Source organism: Pelodiscus sinensis, chromosome 24, assembly GCF_049634645.1.
Source record: "Pelodiscus sinensis isolate JC-2024 chromosome 24, ASM4963464v1, whole genome shotgun sequence".
Classification (NCBI taxonomy): Eukaryota; Metazoa; Chordata; order Testudines; family Trionychidae; genus Pelodiscus; species Pelodiscus sinensis.
Window position 1 is genome coordinate 692,564 of NC_134734.1, and position 18,510 is coordinate 711,073.

The 18,510-nt window shown below is 59.1% G+C and overlaps 1 protein-coding gene and 1 long non-coding RNA gene across 2 annotated transcripts in view; both read left to right on the forward strand.

The window, feature by feature from the left end:
* Positions 1–13,575, forward strand: part of LOC106733060 (uncharacterized) — a 48,474-nt gene extending 34,899 nt beyond the window's left edge. Inside the window, exons 3-7 of the mRNA XM_075908210.1 lie at positions 5,149–5,304; positions 6,004–6,141; positions 6,894–7,297; positions 8,894–9,802; positions 10,958–13,575. Coding sequence (XP_075764325.1) covers positions 5,149–5,304; positions 6,004–6,141; positions 6,894–7,297; positions 8,894–9,802; positions 10,958–12,775 — 3,425 coding nt within the window. The 3' untranslated portion in view covers positions 12,776–13,575. The remainder of the gene's footprint in view (positions 1–5,148; positions 5,305–6,003; positions 6,142–6,893; positions 7,298–8,893; positions 9,803–10,957) is intronic.
* Positions 1,526–5,114, forward strand: LOC142819735 (uncharacterized). Its single transcript, XR_012897547.1, has 3 exons — positions 1,526–1,883; positions 3,239–3,409; positions 4,149–5,114. It is a non-coding gene; the product is annotated as an uncharacterized LOC142819735 (long non-coding RNA).
* Positions 13,576–18,510: the final 4,935 nt, after the last annotated feature.

An 18,510-nucleotide genomic window follows, 5' to 3' on the forward strand; every position in this document is an offset into this window, starting at 1 on the left:
GCAGCCCCTAAGCTAAGAGGCTTAGACTCAGGCAAAGCAGCAAGCGTATCACAGGCTGTGAGAAGCATAATGCTGTGCGGCAGGGGAAACTGAGGCACACTGCCTCATGGCATCTGTGGCTAAATGCCAGGAACCGTATACTTTAAGACTTTGCTGTCTGCATTCTTGGGTAATGCTGCACCCGAAACGTTTCAAGGCACCAGGCGACAGAGCTAGTATTCCGTAAACACGCCTGTGCATGGATCACATGGATAATGACCCTGGCTGGGTGTGTAAGCAGAGACTACCAGACATTTCAGGCACGCGGACTCCGCATTGAACGCTGTCCAACAGTCTAGCAGTGAGCTCGGGCGGGAGGCCGCCTCCCCCGTGCTTAATGAAAATAGGCTTCTGAGTGTGCAGAACCGGAAGATTCTTTCTGCAAAGTATCTAAAGTACCACGTCATTTCAAAGTTACAGGCGGCCGAATGTGCCTGTTCTGTCTGGCTGCCTGTAGCAGTCCTGGTGGGAGTTAGTGATATGGAACACACAGGGCGTGTACTGACCAAGCCCTGCAAAGCAGGGTCATTTGCACTGCGGAAGAGAGACAGTGTCCGGTATCTGGGAACACTACTCTGTGAATAGTCCTGCTTCCCCTGTGAGCATGGACGGGGCTGGGTCCTGCCGGGACATGGGGACAGGAACCTGCTGCCAAAGCCCCTTGTGGAGCATGGACGATCCCCTGGAAATGGGACAAAGGTTGAGCTGAACACAAGGGGATCCCGCCTCGGGCAAAATCTCTCTCGAAGCGGGAAACTGGCCAATGGGGGCGGCCGCCAGATGCCCAGAGACCCCAGGTTAGCACCGAAGCTGCCTGCAGGAAACATCAGACTGAAAAGGGGGAGGATCAGGCCTGAGGTGGGAGGAGTCCCAGGTGATGAGAATGATTGTCCAGGTACAAAGCTGCAGGGAGCAGGTGTCGGAGAGTATCAGGAGAAACCGGCCAGTTTTGTTTTCTTTTGCTTAGTGACCGACTTTGATCCGTCTGCCACTTGCAGCCACTTCACTGCAAATCATAATACTTTAAAGTTTAATACTCAATGAAATTCCGTGTGTTTCTGAACAAACCCTGCGTAAATAATTGTTCCCTGGGGGGACGAGAGCTGGGCACGTCTCTGCTTCAGTGATAAAGGGGGGAGCGTGTTATGGGCTTGCTCTGTGTGAACTTTAAACAGGGAAAGACGGATTGATCTGGGGTTCTGGTCACAGTGGGCTGTCCCTTTTGACGGGGCCTTCCCCAAGCCCAGCCGTGTGGAGTGCCTGTGTCACTCTGCAGTGGGCTGGACCCCAGCGCTGTGCCAGGACTGGAGGAGGCCGGAGGCCCTGGCTCAGCAGCACAGGATGTCGGGGCACCAAGAAGCAGTTCAGCAGGCTCCGGTGTTTTCAGCCCATCAGGTGACAGTCCTGAGGGGGTCTCTGTGACCCAACCCCTCACATCCCCTCCCCCCTTGCAACCCTCCCTTCTGTTTTGATTTCAACTGCCCTGGTCGGCCTGGCTAGATTCCCCTGTCCTGAGCCATGCTCCCAAATGTCCATTTTGCAGTGGGATACATCTGGCATCCATCTCTTCCCAATTGAGTCACTGGGCCCTGGCTGTGCACCTCACCCTCTCTGGTCCCTGTCTTTCCTCACAGGCAGGGCGGTGGTAATTACCTCTTGGTCCTTCGAATGAGCCATTCTGGGTTTCTGGCAAACAGCTGGCGGGGTGCCTACAGCAGATCTGAAACAAGGGCTGAGCCGGTGACACCTCTGGAGGGGCAGGGCCGCTGCCTGGGTATTTAGGGGCTGAGAGGAGGTGGCTCTCAGGTGTTGGGATCAAATCGGCAGAGGTGACAGACACCGAGGTGAGTCAGGAACTCCAGAGAGACCTGGTCGAGGCGGGCTCGTGGGCAACGGGATGGCAGATCAGTTTGGATAAATGCAAAGTAATGCGCGGTGGGGGATGGTGAGTTTGAAGCACCCAAGACTCAGCAGGTTCTAACTTAACTGAGAGGAGCCCAGGAAGGGACCCCTGTCGAGTGTCCCCGGAGGAGGAGCCGTGCTCACCTGGGCTCGCCGCGCTGCTGCAGAAGAGAAAAGCCAAGAAGGACGTTCGGCTGCCAGAGGGGATGGAGAACTACATGGACAATACTGCGGTGCTCTCTCCGGACCGGCAGGATGCTCTGGCCCTGGGGTGGGCAGTGCTGGTCGCCCCGTCTCAGATGGGATAGTGCAGATCTGGAGCCAATGTTGATGAGGGAGGGGAAAACCAGCCCAGGGCAGAGCCCTACAGCTGGACTAGAATCCTGCTGGTACCACCGGCCTCGCTGCTACAGTCACGGGAGCGGGAAAAGGTGCTTTGCTGTGGGGTGGCTGGGTGGGCAAGAAGAAGAGACTGTGGGGCCACGGGGTAAAGCACATGACAGCAGCTTGTCAGAAATGTCAGCAAGAGAGAGCAAGTGTTTTCCTAAAGAAAGTTTTAAATACTTGGATTTAAAGAGGAGATAGAAACAGCTTGGAAGTCCATTATAACAGCAATGAAATAACTTTTTACATGGTTTAAGTAAATTTTTTTCCATATTTTTAGTGGTAAAAATTGTGTTGGATTCTGCTCATTTGTGTAATATAGTATCCAAAGTAGTTTTTAAAAGTAGCTTGAGGGAATATGTCTCTCCTGCGGGATTAGCGAGATCTAAGGTCTTTGCAGGTGGGAGTAAAATAAATGCCGGCACAGTGCAGGAGAGAGTGGGAATAGGATTAAAATACAGTCCCACGCAGGGCTGTATCGGAGAACTCCCGTTCTGTTATCTCTGGGAATGTCTGTGGCATTGTACAGAGGGGGACACACTCTACTCTATTGAAAAATGCAGGTTTGGGGAGACCAAAACATTGTGAAAATGAGTGAAAAAAATCCTAGAAAGAAACTTGAAAATAATGAAATGGGGACACTTGCAGAATTATGAGTTTTTTCACGTCCAGGTGGGTTTTCTGTCCAACGTTGCCCGTAACATTTAGATTTAAATCCATGTGAACTTAAATGCTTGAAAATGCGCCAAACCCATATACCTTGGCTTTTCAATATGGCCAATAATTGTGTCAACCCAGAATTTAAAAAAAAAAAATCCTTAGACCGGGGAGAGAAGCAACCAATCAGTTCTGGCACAATTGTGTTGCCTGGTGCTACCCCCCCCTACAAATCTCGGCTGCAATTCCCTTCCAGCCTCCTTTCCCTCTGGACTCTCTCCTGCTCCCCTCCGGCAGAGCTCGCTGCACCAGCCGTGAGAAGGCTCCGTTCAGCTCCCAGCCCGGCCCCAGGCTCCTCCCAGCACCATGGGGGTTTCCTCGCTGCTCTGCCTCCTCCCTGTTCTCCTAGCGACAGCCAGTGCCCAAGGTGAGTCGTGCGCGGCTGGAGCCACTTAACCCTCCTGGACTTCGACCCCTCGCGCCCCTCGGCTCCCCGACCAGAGCCGGTCGCGCCTGTTGATATGATACAAGAACACTGGTGGAGGAGTGAATTGGGGGCACAGATGCCCCATGTGGAGGGAGAATAGGTCACGTGCTCCGCACCCTAATCACTTCTTTGCCCTCCGTGGGCCACTTTCCAGTATGTCCTCACCCTTCCTGCAATGGGGGCCCCCACACTGGATACAAGACTCCAGACATTGCCTTGTCAGCACCCAACAGGGGGAACAGTCACTTCCCCATGGCCACAGGGCCAGCTACCGCAGCATAGAAGGCAACCAGATCGGTCAGGCAGGACTTGCCCTTGGGGAATCCACATTGATCACTTTGCTCTCCTCCAACTGTTTCCAAATGGATTTCCTGAAGGTTTTCCAGGGACTAGCCGGGCTGGAGTCCCCCCCAGTCCTCCTTCCCTTCTGAAGACGGGCACCACATTTGCCTTTGTCCAGTCGCCAGGGATCCCCCCAGATCCTCATGATCCCTAGCCCGGGGAACTACATACTGCAGGCCAGTCACTGAAATCGACCCATTGCAGAGGGGCCCAGGGACAATGGGGCCCATTCGCCCCTCGGCTTGTTGGCAGCAGGGGAGACTGGGGCAAAGGGACGTGTCCAAGCTGGCGCTGCCGGCCCACAGGATGGAGGAAACACTCGCTCTTCTTTCTCCAGAGGGGACCCTGACATGCAACGTGGGCTTCGGCTCAACGGAGGCCTGCGATGTGGCTGCAGGGACCTGCCAAGACGACCAGGCGACGGGCGGCTGCCTCTCCATGGCAGAAGAAATTTCCCTGGGTAGGTGACGTTGCCTTCACCCTGGCACATCTTACCCTGCCTCCGTCACCACCAGGGTCACCCCAACAATGCCCCTCCTGGAGCCCCGGCACCCGGCACAGCACAGTCCGGCCGGGCATAGAGCTGGGTTGATTCCGGCACCATTCCAGTCTCTGACGCATCAACGGGCAGGCAGGGCAGTCTGGAGGCCTGGACCCGCTGGTCAGTTGCAAAGTTCCCATTGACTTCAGGGGCCCAATGTCACCCCCCGGGCGCTACTGAAACAAACCGTCTCCCTGTTCAACCCCCCCCACACCCCGAGTTCCTCAGGCCGGTGGATTTCACCAGTTCCCTTCAGTTCCCGCACTTTGTCCTTTGACGTGGGAACCCGAGTTACAGACCCAGTTCGGTTCATCCTGCCACTGACCTAACGGGACTGAACGGCCCTTCCACTCCCCTGTGGGAATGACACGGAGCCCCCACCAGCTTTACTGTGGTTGTTCATTATCCAGCCACCTGTCTGCCAACCTGCCTACGTATTCATTCCCCACCACGCCCACCCGCCCGCCAGCCTCTGAGCACACTCAGGACACTTTCCCAGCACAGTCCCTAGTGGGTTTATTCAGGCTCTGGCCTCACTGCGATTAATGTGGCCGTGACCCGAGATTGAACCTCACTGCCCCCTACTCTCCACACACAAACCCTTTAGCCGCAGCCGGGCTGACACAATCTGGGGGGCAGTTTAGGCCTCGGCTCCTCTTCACCCTCCTGAATTGTGGCCCAGAATCGAACACGGGATCCCAGCAGCCGCACAAGGAGGTAAAATCCCCTCCCTGCCCCGCCTGAGGGTCCCTCCCAGCCTCACGTTTTCTGTTTTGCTCTTTTCTATGGTCCAAAGACGGGACGAAGCAGACGTTCTTCTCCAAGCAATGTCTCAGCGGCTATAGCAGTGACATAAAAGGCCCCTTCTCTTTCACCGTGGGGAAGGACCAGTACGTGAGGATCAACGTCCTACAATGCAACACAGATTTGTGCAACTCGGCCGCACCTCAAGGTACATTGTGGGTCTGTTTGATTTGTCCCTATTTCAGGGCACGGCCACATCAACGATTGAGGGTGTGAGCTGGGTGTGACTCTAGCTCTCCGTGTGCCCCGGCCGATGCACATGGGCCAGCGGGAGGAGCGCTTTGAAAGGGCATTCGCTCAAAGCACAGGAATAAACAGCTCCCACAGGCTGCATACGGACAGCAAGGTCGTTCGACCGGCACTGGGCAGAGTCACACCCAGCAGCTCCGCACACCCCATCTCCCTTGCTACAGTCGGACTGTTCATGTGGACAAGCCCCGGCACAATTCTATTTGTTCCTGTTTCTCCCCATTATTGCCCCAAAGTCCATTTCCTCCCATGTCATTTCTGCCTCCAGTGAGATCCCTGTAGCGGGCGGGTCACAGGCGGGGGTAGAACAGTCGGGGCCTGTTTGTCGTCAGACGGGTGGGGCTGCATAGGAAGGAGGGAGCCGCGGCCGGGACAGGCTCAAATCTAAATTTCCCGGCACCGATCGGCTCCCCCTTCACACTCGCCGGGATCCAGAACTGAGCCAGTGCGGCCGTCGCCGACTGTTGTGTCCCAGACAGACGGAGAAATGCCCCCGGCTGCAGGTAGGGGCCTGCACATGCTCGGCGAGGCAGGGCCCAGCCTCGACCTGGAACAAGGTTTCACCCACCTGTAACCGTCTCTCTGTCTTTGTTCTCAGTGTCCCCGGACACCACCCCGAACGGGCGGCAGTGCCCAACCTGCTTTGCTCTGGGCTCCGCTGCCTGCAACAGCCAAGTCACCCCCTGCACGGGGCAGGAGACCTATTGCCTGGATTACACTGGCAGGCTGAGCCAAGGTAAATTCTGCCAGTTGGTTGCGGAGGGGGGGGGCGGGGAGGTGCCCGGAAATGTCCTCACCCTGAAGCTCCCCCTCCCCCAGAGAGCTGCTGGGACCCAGTTTGTGCTGGGCCCAGGGCGGGTGGGGCGGCCAAGAGGGGTTCTAGCCGGAAGGAAGGAGAGAGGAATTGGGACGTTTCCCTCCCAGCCCAGCTCCCCCCCAGCAATGCCGCCCTGCTCCGGGGACGATGTCAGCGGGGTACTTGCTGGGGGAGGGTTGTGAAGTCAGGGATGCAGATCTGGAAAGAGAACCCAGGAGTCCTGGCTCCCCCTCCCCCACTGCTCTAACCACTAGTCCTCACCCCCTTGATGTCTAAGGTGGAGCTAAGCTGCTGTTGCCCCATGAGGCAGCTCCTGTTCTCAGTGTGGCCCAGGGCCCCCGGTGCTCTGGGAGGGGGGTTATAAAATAAGTGAACCGAGGAGGCTGTGGGGGCTGCCAGGAATGAAGAAAGAGCTGCCCCGACCACAGCTCTGTTCCCAACCCCAGCACCAGTCTGCTGTGTGGGGCTGCAGGCAGGGCCCCGGGGACGGGGGCAAGAGGGCATCAGGAACCTCCCCTGCCGTGGCCTCGTGCAGCCGGAGCAGGGAGGTGCCCAGGCGGGAGGGAAGGGCAGGCAGAGGGGGAACCGCCGGCTGGTGGAGACAGATGGGCGGGGGGGAAGAGCAGACCGGACCTCCTCATCAGTAAGAACAGGCAGAATTTCTCCGACAGGTGCATCATCGTCACCGTTTGCTGCAAAGGGCTGCGCGTCCGCGCGGGAGATTAAACGTGGAACCACTGTGACGTCCACGGACTACACCTTCACGTTTCTGAGAGGAGAGACAACCCCCAGCACCCCCATCCCCATCGACAGCCGCGATGCAGGCACTTCAGCCACCCCATCTCCCTCCACCCCCAACCCGACACCAAAAATACCCACCCCCAACAAAACTCCCACCCCCACTCCTAGAAAATCCACCCCCACGCCCACTCCAGAAACAACCACCCCTAACCCCACCCCCACCCCCACCACTGCCACTATGGAAACAACAACCCTCACCCCCACCACTACGGAGACAACCACCCCCACACCCACCACTGCCACTACGGAGACAACCACCCTCACCCCCACCACTGCCACTACGGAAACAACCACCCCCACCCCCACCACTGCCACTACGGAGACAACCACCCTCACCCCCACCACTGCCACTACGGAGACAACCACCCCCACCCCCACCACTGCCACTACGGAGACAACCACCCCCACCCCCACCACTACGGAGACAACCACCCCCACCCCCACCACTGCCACTACGGAAACAACCACCCCCACCCCCACCCCCACCACTGCCACTACGGAGACCACCACCCCCACCCCCACCACTGCCACTACGGAAACAACCACCATCACCCCCACCACTGCCACTACGGAAACAACCACCCCTAGCACTGCCATTACGGAGACCACCACCCCCACCCCCACCACTGCCACTACGGAGACAACCACCCCCACCCCCACCACTGCCACTACGGAGACCACCACCCTCACCCCCACCACTGCCACTACGGAGACAACCACCCTCACTGTCACTATGGAGACAACCACCCCCACCCCCACCACTGCCACTACGGAGACAACCACCCCCACCCCCACCACTGCCACTACGGAGACAACCACCCCCACCCCCACCACTGCCACTACGGAGACAACCACCCTCACCCCTACCACTGCCACTACGGAGACCACCACCCCCACCCCCACCACTGCCACTATGGAAACCACCACCCTCACCCCCACCACTGCCACTACGGAGACAACCACCCTCACCCCTACCACTGCCACTACGGAGACCACCACCCTCACCCCCACCACTGCCACTACGGAGACCACCACCCTGACCCCTACCACTGCCACTACGGAGACCACCACCCTCACCCCTACCACTGCCACTACGGAGACCACCACCCTCACCCCCACCACTGCCACTACGGAGACCACCACCCTGACCCCTACCACTGCCACTACGGAGACCACCACCCTCACCCCTACCACTGCCACTACGGAGACCACCACCCTCACCCCCACCACTGCCACTACGGAGACAACCACCCTCACCCCCACCACTGCCACTACGGAGACCACCACCCTCACCCCCACCACTGTCACTACGGAGACAACCACCCCCACCCCCACCACTGCCACTACGGAGACAACCACCCTCACCCCCACCACTGCCACTACGGAAACAACCACCCTCACTGTCACTACGGAGACAACCACCCCCACCCCTACCACTGCCACTACGGAGACCACCACCCTCACCCCCACCACTGTCACTACGGAGACAACCACCCCCACCCCCACCACTGCCACTACGGAGACAACCACCCTCACCCCCACCACTGCCACTACGGAAACAACCACCCTCACTGTCACTACGGAGACAACCACCCCCACCCCCACCACTGCCATTACAGAGACAACCACCCTCACCCCCACCACTGCCACTACGGAGACAACCACCCCCACCCCCACCACTGCCACTACGGAAACAACCACCCTCACTGTCACTACGGAGACAACCACCCCCACCCCCACCACTGCCATTACAGAGACAACCACCCTCACCCCCACCACTGCCACTACGGAGACAACCACCCCCACCCCCACCCCGACCACTGCCACTACGGAGACCACCACCCCCACCCCTACCACTGCCATTACGGAGACCACCACCCCCACCCCCACCACTGCCACTACGGAGACAACCACCCCCACCCCCACCACTGCCACTACGGAGACCACCACCCTCACCCCCACCACTGCCACTACGGAAACAACCACCCTCACTGTCACTACGGAGACCACCACCCCCACCCCCACCACTGCCACTACGGAAACAACCACCCTCACCCCCACCACTGCCACTACGGAAACAACCACCCTCACTGTCACTACGGAGACAACCACCCCCACCCCCACCACTGCCATTACAGAGACAACCACCCTCACCCCTACCACTGCCACTACGGAAACAACCACCCTCACTGTCACTACGGAGACAACCACCCCCACCCCCACCACTGCCATTACAGAGACAACCACCCCCACCCCCACCACTGCCACTACGGAAACAACCACCCTCACTGTCACTACGGAGACAACCACACCCACCCCCACCACTGCCATTACAGAGACAACCACCCTCACCCCAACCACTGCCACTACGGAGATAACCACCCCCACCCCCACCACTGCCACTACGGAGACCACCACTCCCACCCCCACCACTGCCACTACAGAGACCACCACCCTCACCCCCACCACTGCCACTACGGAAACAACCACCCCCACCCCCACCACTGCCACTACGGAGACCACCACTCCCACCCCCACCACTGCCACTACGGAAACAACCACCCTCACCCCTACCACTGCCACTACGGAGACAACCACCCCCACCCCCACCACTGCCACTACGGAGACAACCACCCCCACCCCCACCACTGCCACTATGGAGACAACCACCCCCACCCCCACCACTGTCACTACGGAAACAACCACCCTCACTGCCACTACGGAGACAACCACCCCCACCCCCACCACTGCCACTATGGAGACCCCCACCCCCACCACTGTCACTACGGAAACAACCACCCTCACCCCCACCACTGCCACTATGGAGACCACCACCCCCACCCCCACCACTGCCACTACGGAAACAACCACCCTCACCCCCACCACTGTCACTACGGAAACAACCACCCTCACTGCCACTACGGAGACAACCACCCCCACCCCCACCCCCACCACTGCCACTACAGAGACCACCACCCTCACCCCCACCACTGCCACTACGGAAACAACCACCCTCACCCCTACCACTGCCACTACGGAGACAACCACCCCCACCCCCACCACTGCCACTACGGAAACAACCACCCCCACCCCCACCACTGCCACTACGGAGACAACCACCCTCACCCCCACCACTGCCACTACAGAAACAACCACCCCCACCCCCACCACTGCCACTACGGAAACAACCACCCCCACCCCCACCACTGCCACTACGGAGACAACCACCCTCACCCCCACCACTGCCACTACGGAAACAACCACCCCCACTCCCACCACTGCCACTACGGAGACAACCACCCCCACCCCCACCACTGCCACTACGGAAATAACCACCCCCACCCCCACCACTGCCACTACGGAAACAACCACCCCCACCACTGCCACTACGGAGACCACCACCCTCACCCCCACCACTGCCACTACGGAGACCACCACCCTCACCCCCACCACTGCCACTACGGAAACAACCACCCTCACCCCCACCACTGCCACTACGGAAACAACCACCCTCACCCCCACCACTGCCACTACGGAAACAACCACCCTCACCCCCACCACTGCCACTACGGAGACCACCACCCTCACCCCCACCACTGCCACTACGGAAATAACCACCCCCACCCCCACCACTGCCACTACAGAGACAGCCACCCTCACCCCCACCACTGCCACTACGGAGACAACCACCCTCACCCCCACCACTGCCACTACGGAAACAACCACCCTCACCCCCACCACTGCCACTACGGAGACAACCACCCTCACCCCCACCACTGCCACTACGGAGACAACCACCCCCACCCCCACTACTGCCACTACGGAAATAACCACCCCCACCCCCACCACTGCCACTACGGAGACAACCACCCTCACCCCCACCACTGCCATTACGGAGACCACCACCCTCACCCCCACCACTGCCACTACGGAGACCACCACCCTCACCCCCACCACTGCCACTACGGAGACAACCACCCCCACCCCCACCACTGCCACTACGGAGACCACCACCCTCACCCCCACCACTGCCACTACGGAGACCACCACCCTCACCCCCACCACTGCCACTACGGAGACAACCACCCTCACCCCCACCACTGCCACTACGGAGACCACCACCCCCACCCCCACCACTGCCACTACGGAGACAACCACCCCCACCACTGTCACTACGGAGACCACCACCCTCACCCCCACCACTGCCACTACGGAGACCACCACCCTCACCCCCACCACTGCCACTACGGAGACAACCACCCTCACCCCCACCACTGCCACTACGGAGACCACCACCCTCACCCCCACCACTGCCACTACGGAAACAACCACCCTCACCCCCACCACTGCCACTACGGAAACAACCACCCCCACCCTCACCACTGCCACTACGGAAATAACCACCCTCACCCCCACCACTGCCACTACGGAGACAACCACCCCCACCCCCACCACTGCCACTACGGAAATAACCACCCCCACCCCCACCACTGCCACTACGGAGACCACCACCCTCACCCCCACCACTGCCACTACGGAGACCACCACCCTCACCCCCACCACTGCCACTACGGAGACAACCACCCTCACCCCCACCACTGCCACTACGGAGACCACCACCCCCACCCCCACCACTGCCACTACGGAGACAACCACCCCCACCACTGTCACTACGGAGACCACCACCCTCACCCCCACCACTGCCACTACGGAGACAACCACCCTCACCCCCACCACTGCCACTACGGAAACAACCACCCTCACCCCCACCACTGCCACTACGGAAACAACCACCCTCACCCCCACCACTGCCACTACGGAGACAACCACCCTCACCCCCACCACTGCCACTACGGAAACAACCACCCTCACCCCCACCACTGCCACTACGGAAACAACCACCCTCACCCCCACCACTGCCACTACGGAGACCACCACCCTCACCCCCACCACTGCCACTACGGAGACCACCACCCTCACCCCCACCACTGCCACTACGGAGACCACCACCCTCACCCCCACCACTGCCACTACGGAGACCACCACCCTCACCCCCACCACTGCCACTACGGAGACCACCACCCCCACCCCCACCACTGCCACTACGGAGACAACCACCCCCACCACTGTCACTACGGAGACCACCACCCTCACCCCCACCACTGCCACTACGGAGACAACCACCCCCACCACTGCCACTACGGAGACCACCACCCTCACCCCTACCACTGCCACTACGGAGACAACCACCCTCACCTCCACCACTGCCACTATGGAAACAACTACCCCCATCACTGCCACTATGGAGACAACTACCCTCACCCCCACCACGATGGAAACAACTACCCTCACCCGCAGCCCCACCCCCACTATGACAGAAACAACTACCCCTACCGCTAGCACTCCCCAAACTACCAGCCCCACCTCCACTTCCAATATAATCTCCAAGACCCCCAAAACAACCACCATCACCACCGACCCCTGCATCCCTGATGTAACCACCCCCACTACACCTGACCCCTGCCTTCCTGATACAACAGCCCCTTCTATACATGACCCCTGCTTTCCCGATAAAACCACTACCACCCGTCCTGGAGCAACTAGCATTCCCATGGGTTCTACGACCACTCCTGATACCAATGACCACATCTGTGGAGGTAGCTCAGCGCTGGGGAAATTGTCGTTTGCCCTCTACCTGCCGGCCGTTGCTGGACTGTTGCTGGTGAACCTGCTCTTCTTACCCCCCATCTGATGCCTGCAAATGAAGGGTTGAAATCTGAGCTGCTCCCTCTCTGATGCCCCTCCATGGTGCAATGGCAATGCAAAGGGGATGCTGTATAACCCTGTGGTGAGGGGTGCCCGGTGAATGGGTCCCACTATCTCACTGCTGGCTGGAATGTGCCTTTAGCAAATTCACTGAATAAACCAGGATTGGAAATAAAAGCCCCCAGTGCATTATGTTCCAGTTGCCCGTTGCCTGCCTTGCCCACGGGAGACCAGAGTGTGGCCTGATGCATGAGCCACAGAAGAGTTTGTTTGTCTTTGTGGGTTTGTGTTTCTCTAGATCCCTGTATCTCCTACCGTGAGTGTGTGACACCCCAGCCGCGGTGCCCACCCACTGTTCCCAGCCTGTGCTGCGCAGAAGGGTCAATGTTACCTCTTGGGCGTCTCTGCTGAGCTTTCAACAGGAGAGTGGCACAAACATTAGTGGCTTTGTTTGGGTTAGATCCCGGAGGGCATCCCCTGGGGAGGCCTGATGTGTCTCCCCGGGCACACGGCCGCACCCCTCTCCAGAGCTCAGAGCCAGCACGGGCCCCTCTCCCAGATCCTGGCCCCTCACAGCTGCAGTGTGGATGCCCCCCAAGGGCTAACAGTCCTCCCACATCTGGGCTGTGTCTACACTGGGCCACTTATTCCGGAAAATCAGCCGCTTTTCCGGAATAAGCTGCGAGCTGTCTACACTGGCCCTTGAATTTCCGGAAAAGCAACGATGCTCTACTGTACAAAATCAGCCGCTATTCTGGAAAAACTATTCTGCCCCCGCTCGGGCATAAGTCCTTATTTCGGAACACTGTTCCGGAAAAGGGCCAGTGTAGACAGCCCAGTAGTCTTTTCCAGAAAAAAGCCCTGATCGCGAAAATGGCGATCGGGGCTCTTTTCCGGAAAAGCGCGTTTACATTGGCCACAGACGCTTTTCCGGAAAAAGGGCTTTCTCTCCAGCATCGTCCCCTCCTGCCACTGGGGTCACGAGCCCCGTCTGAATCCAGCCTGCCAGGCCTAGTGACACCTCCCTGCGCTGGGGGGCCTGCCCGGGCCTGCTCAGGATCCCCCCAGCCGCTCCCCGGCCCCTCTCTGTTCCCCCCTCCCCCCCTTCCTCTGCCCCCGCCCAGCCCCCGACCCCCCCTCTGTCCCCCCTCCCCCCCTTCCTCTGCCCCCGCCCAGCCTCCGACCCCCCTCTCTGCCGCCCTCAGTCCCCAGCCCCCCTCCTCTGCCCCGGCCTCCCCCGCCCCCCGCTCTCCCCTTAGCTCGGCCCTGCCCAGGCTCACAGGGCGCTTGGGGCAGCCGCTCTCTCTGGGAGGCGTCTCTGTGCGGGAGGGGAGAGGAGCCAGGCCCCCCCTCATTAGCCTGCTGCCCTGCCAATCAGCCAACCTGGAGCATTGAGCTGTCCCCATTGATCCTGGGGCCCGTCTGTCTCACCCTCCTCCCGCCTCTTCAGCCCCGTCCCTTTTCTGTGGGAGCCTGAGAAGGCCGAGCCCCCCCGCAGTGTCACAATGAGGGGCCCCAGCACCGGCCCCCTCGTGTCTGTCTGCAAACTGCCCCCCCCCCCCCACAGGCATCCCCCTCGGCCAGCGCCAGGCTGGGGAGTCACTGGTCCACACGCCTGTGGGGCCTGGTGGGCAGGGACGAGCCACCGCCCAGCCCCCCCCCCCATCCTCCAGCGAGTGACCATTACTGGGGCTACTGCCCCGGCCCCCCTCGGGCGCAGCGTGGGGGCTCCCCTCCCCCACCCGCACGCGGGCCCGGCCATGCACCTATGGGGCCCGGGCGGCACGCTGACAGAGGCTGCACCACGCACCCGGGCAGCCCCCAGCCACGGCCACGTGCGAGCAGCCGGGGGGGCAGCGCAGGGCCCTGACGCCGCAGGGCTCTGTCCGGTAAAAAAATTCAGAAAGTTCCCTAAAACGTCCGAGACTTTTCTGATTCTTTCCTGGCCAGGAAGCAAAAATCCCGGATAGTCACTGGGTTCCGCGGGGGAGCTGTCCGGTCCAGCGCAGGGAGGCAAGATGGCAAGTGGCCACCAGCAGCCTGTTTGGGCCAAAAAGCCTCAAAAGCAAGGCATTCCTTAAAGGGGCCATGCTGTTGTTGGTTTTTTCCCACAACTGTGGTCTCCCCCTTTTTTTTTCCCCTCAATAGAATTTTTTCCAGGTGGTTTTTTTTGGGGGGTGGGGGGGGGTGGAGTGTTAGGTATTTTTTGTTAAACCCTCTGGCGACCCCAGATGCCTAGATCGGGAGGGGGGAGGGGGCAGAGGGCTAGGGGTGCTGTAGTCCCCCCCAAAGTTAGATCCTGAGAATTTCGTCCCTGATATCAGGGCCAGCTTTAACAAGCCTGGGTCGCGATTCCTGAGGGGGCACTGTGCATGCGTCGTGCACCCGGGAGTGGGGCCCCCTGAGACGCGGGGCCTCATTCCGGGGAATCAGCCGAATCGGCCTAAAGCCAGCCCTGCCTGACGTCTGCTTCACGCGCCCGCCTCTTCCTTGCAACAGAGCTGGGGCTGCTCCCAGCTTTGCCCTCAGGCCCGGGAGTTTGTTTCTAAGCAGAGGGAGGCAGGGCGATGAAGATAGCAGAAGGCTCATGACAGCTCCTTAAATAATCATGCAAACACTGCCAGGCACTGCAATTAAAAGACTGGAAACCCAGGGTAGGAGTAACTGGGCACCGTTTATGAAGATGGTTCATACATGATCTTGGAAAAGGCAAACAGTGAGGGGGCAAAATCTGCAGCTGGTACAAAAGGAGTCCAGACAGTTAAACCCAGAGGTGCCTGCAGAGAGTCCTAGAGGGGCTGCCCTCACTGGGCCCCTCAGCTCCTGGGCGGAACCCCCCTCTCCAATGTGGCAGCCCCTTCTCGGGGAGCCCCCCCCCCCAGCGGCTGTGAGACAGCCCTTCCTCAGGGAGTCCACTCCAGCGTGGCGACCCTCTCTGGGGGGTCCACCCCTCCGCCTCCAGGACGGTGCTTCTCAGGGCCTTCAGCCGCCTGCCTCCACCGTGAGCTCTCTTGGGGGGCCCCTCCCCCAGGGCCTCCACCCCCAGAAGGAATGGCGCCCCCCTGTTCTCCAGACCAGAGCAACTATCAGCCAGCACCAAACAGGAGGGTTTATTGAGCTTTGAACAGCAACGGGTCCCTCAGGCCAGTCAGCCCTGGGCCCTCAACCTACACGTCAGCCTCCCCTGCAGCCAGCTGAGCCCTGCCTGCTCTGCCCTCAGTCCCCAAGAAACAGCCCCAGTCTCCCAGCAGAGCCTCCAATATCCCCAGCAACAGCTCCTCCCCCATCTATTGTCTTCTCCCCAGGTAACAGGGTCGCCTGGGCCCCTCTCTTCTCCACCTCCCTCCTGTCCAATGTTCTCCCCTCGCTGGGATCAGCTGGGCCGGTTGCTGGGTCCCTCTCTGCAGCCCATTGTCTGTCACCTGGCCAGAACCGGCCGTGTCCTCCAAGCAGGGTCGGGGTCACCCGGGTCCCAGACACCCCGGCTCCAGCTCTGGGCTGTTCTGTGAAACAACAAACTCCCCCCCTTTGCCACATTAAACCAGTAACTGCTGGGCACTGAGTGCCCCCCTGTATGTAACACCCCCTTTGAGTCCCCCAAACTCCCCACTTCCTCACAGTTCCTCACCAACCTGGCTGACTGGGCAACACAAGAGCAGGTGGAATTCAGGGCTGGGAAATGCAAAGCAACGCGCATGGGGAAATATAATCCCACCTGTACCCACAAGAAGGATGGGGACAGAATCAGCTGTTACCCCTCAGGTAAGAGACCTTGGAATCCCAGTGGCTAGGTCCCTGAAAACGTCCGCTCAATGGCAGGGCCAGTCTGGAAAGCCAAGAGAGACTCGGTCTACACTGCGGAGCTTTTCCGGGATCCTGTGTCCAAAGAACGCTTCCACTTTTTTGGAACAGTTTCCAAAAAAGCGGACGTGTTCTTTCGACATCCCTGTATTCCTCACTGTCTGAAGAATAAGGGATGTTCCCAAAGAGGAGGTTTTTCCAACGTTTGGCCCCATGTAAACAGGCCAAATATCAGAAAAGCCTCCTCCAGAAAAAGATCGTGGTTTTCAATCTGCGTATCTTTTTCTGAAAGGGTCTCGATAAGAACAAATATTGTCACGGAGGGCAGGTCCATCAATGGCTACCAGCTACTATGGGCAGGGAAAGCATCCCTGGCCTCTGTTTGCCAGAAGCTGGAATTGTGTCACTGGGGAGGGACGAGCCCCACTCCCCAGTCCAGCACCTGAGGAGGCTGCCTCAGTTTTCCTCATGGTAAGGCCAGCTCTGGTGCCCTGCTGTACCCACCAGATCCCACTCCCCTCCCAGCGCTGAGAGAGTGCCCAGGAGTTCTGACAGCTTCTCTCCCCCCACAGAGTTAGTAACGAAGTACAACTATATATTAACATTTTAAACATAACACACCTCCACAATGAGGAGTCTTGTGGCACCTTGTGACAAAGGTCGAGGATCATGAGCTTTTGTGGGTAAAACCCACTTCATCAGATATGTGGGAGTGGAAAGTACAGGATCCAGGTGCTATAGAGCAGCAAAAGCAGTTATCAGTCAATTGCAGGAGCAGTGTCTATGAATCTCATTGGTCAGGCTGGATGTGTCCCATTCGTAGCTTTTGCTGTGGAAATGCAAATATCAAAGGCAGGGGAAATTGCCTTTGTAGTGCATTAACCGGTTAATATCTATATTCAGACCCAAGCTGATAGCGTCAAACTTGTGCATGAATTCCAGGTCTTCAGTCTTCCTCTGTGACTGGCTGGTGAAATTCCTTTGTAGAAGAATGGCTACTTTAAAAACTATTATCGAGTGGCCAGGCAGGTTGAAATACCCCCCTCCAGGTTTCTGCGTGTTACCATTCCTGATGTGTGATTTGTGTCCATTTATCCTTTGGCTCAGAGACTGTCCAGTCTGGCCACTGCACATGGCAGAGGGGCATGGCGGGTTAGATCACATTGGGGGATGTGCATTGGCATGAGCTGCTGACGTGGAGGCTGATGTGCTAGGGCCTGTGATGGTGTCTCTTGTGTAGATGTGTGGCCAGCGTTGGTACCGGGGTTTGTGGCAGGGCGATGCTCTTGTATAGGTGGGTCTGAGGTGAGATGTGTGGCTGCTGGAAAAGATTTGGGGGTGTGGGGTATCTGCAGGTGGGCCCTGGCCTGTCTCCCAAGCCCTGTGAGAGGGAGGGAGGGAGGGAGGGTTTTCCAGGCCGGTTTTCAGACTGTCAATGATGAGCTGGCGGGGTTTGAGCTGGGGCCGGAGGTGATAACTAGTGAGGGTCCTGTTATCTTCCTTCTGGGGCCTGTCTTGACGTGGGTGACTGGTGTGCGCTTGTCTGGCTCCGTCAATCCATTTCCTCACTTCCCCCGGTGGGGATTTGAATTTTAAGGGTGCCTGATAAAGTTCTCGTGGGTGATTGTCTCCGTCTGTGGGACTGGAGCGGAGCCGGTTTTATCTTAGGGCCTGGGCTGCAGACAACGGATCACGTGATGTGTCCGGGGTGGGTGAGACCAGCAGGCTGTAGGTTTCTGGTACAGGGCGGCGCCAATGTGACCATCATTTAATTGCGCTGCAGTGTCCAGGAAGTGCATCTCTTGTGTGGATTGGTCCGGGCTGAGGGTGAAAATTGTGGAAATCCCGCTGGAATTCTTCAAGGGTCTCCTTCCCCGGGGTCCAGAGGATGAAGCGCGAGTGGAGGAGGGTGCCCGGAGA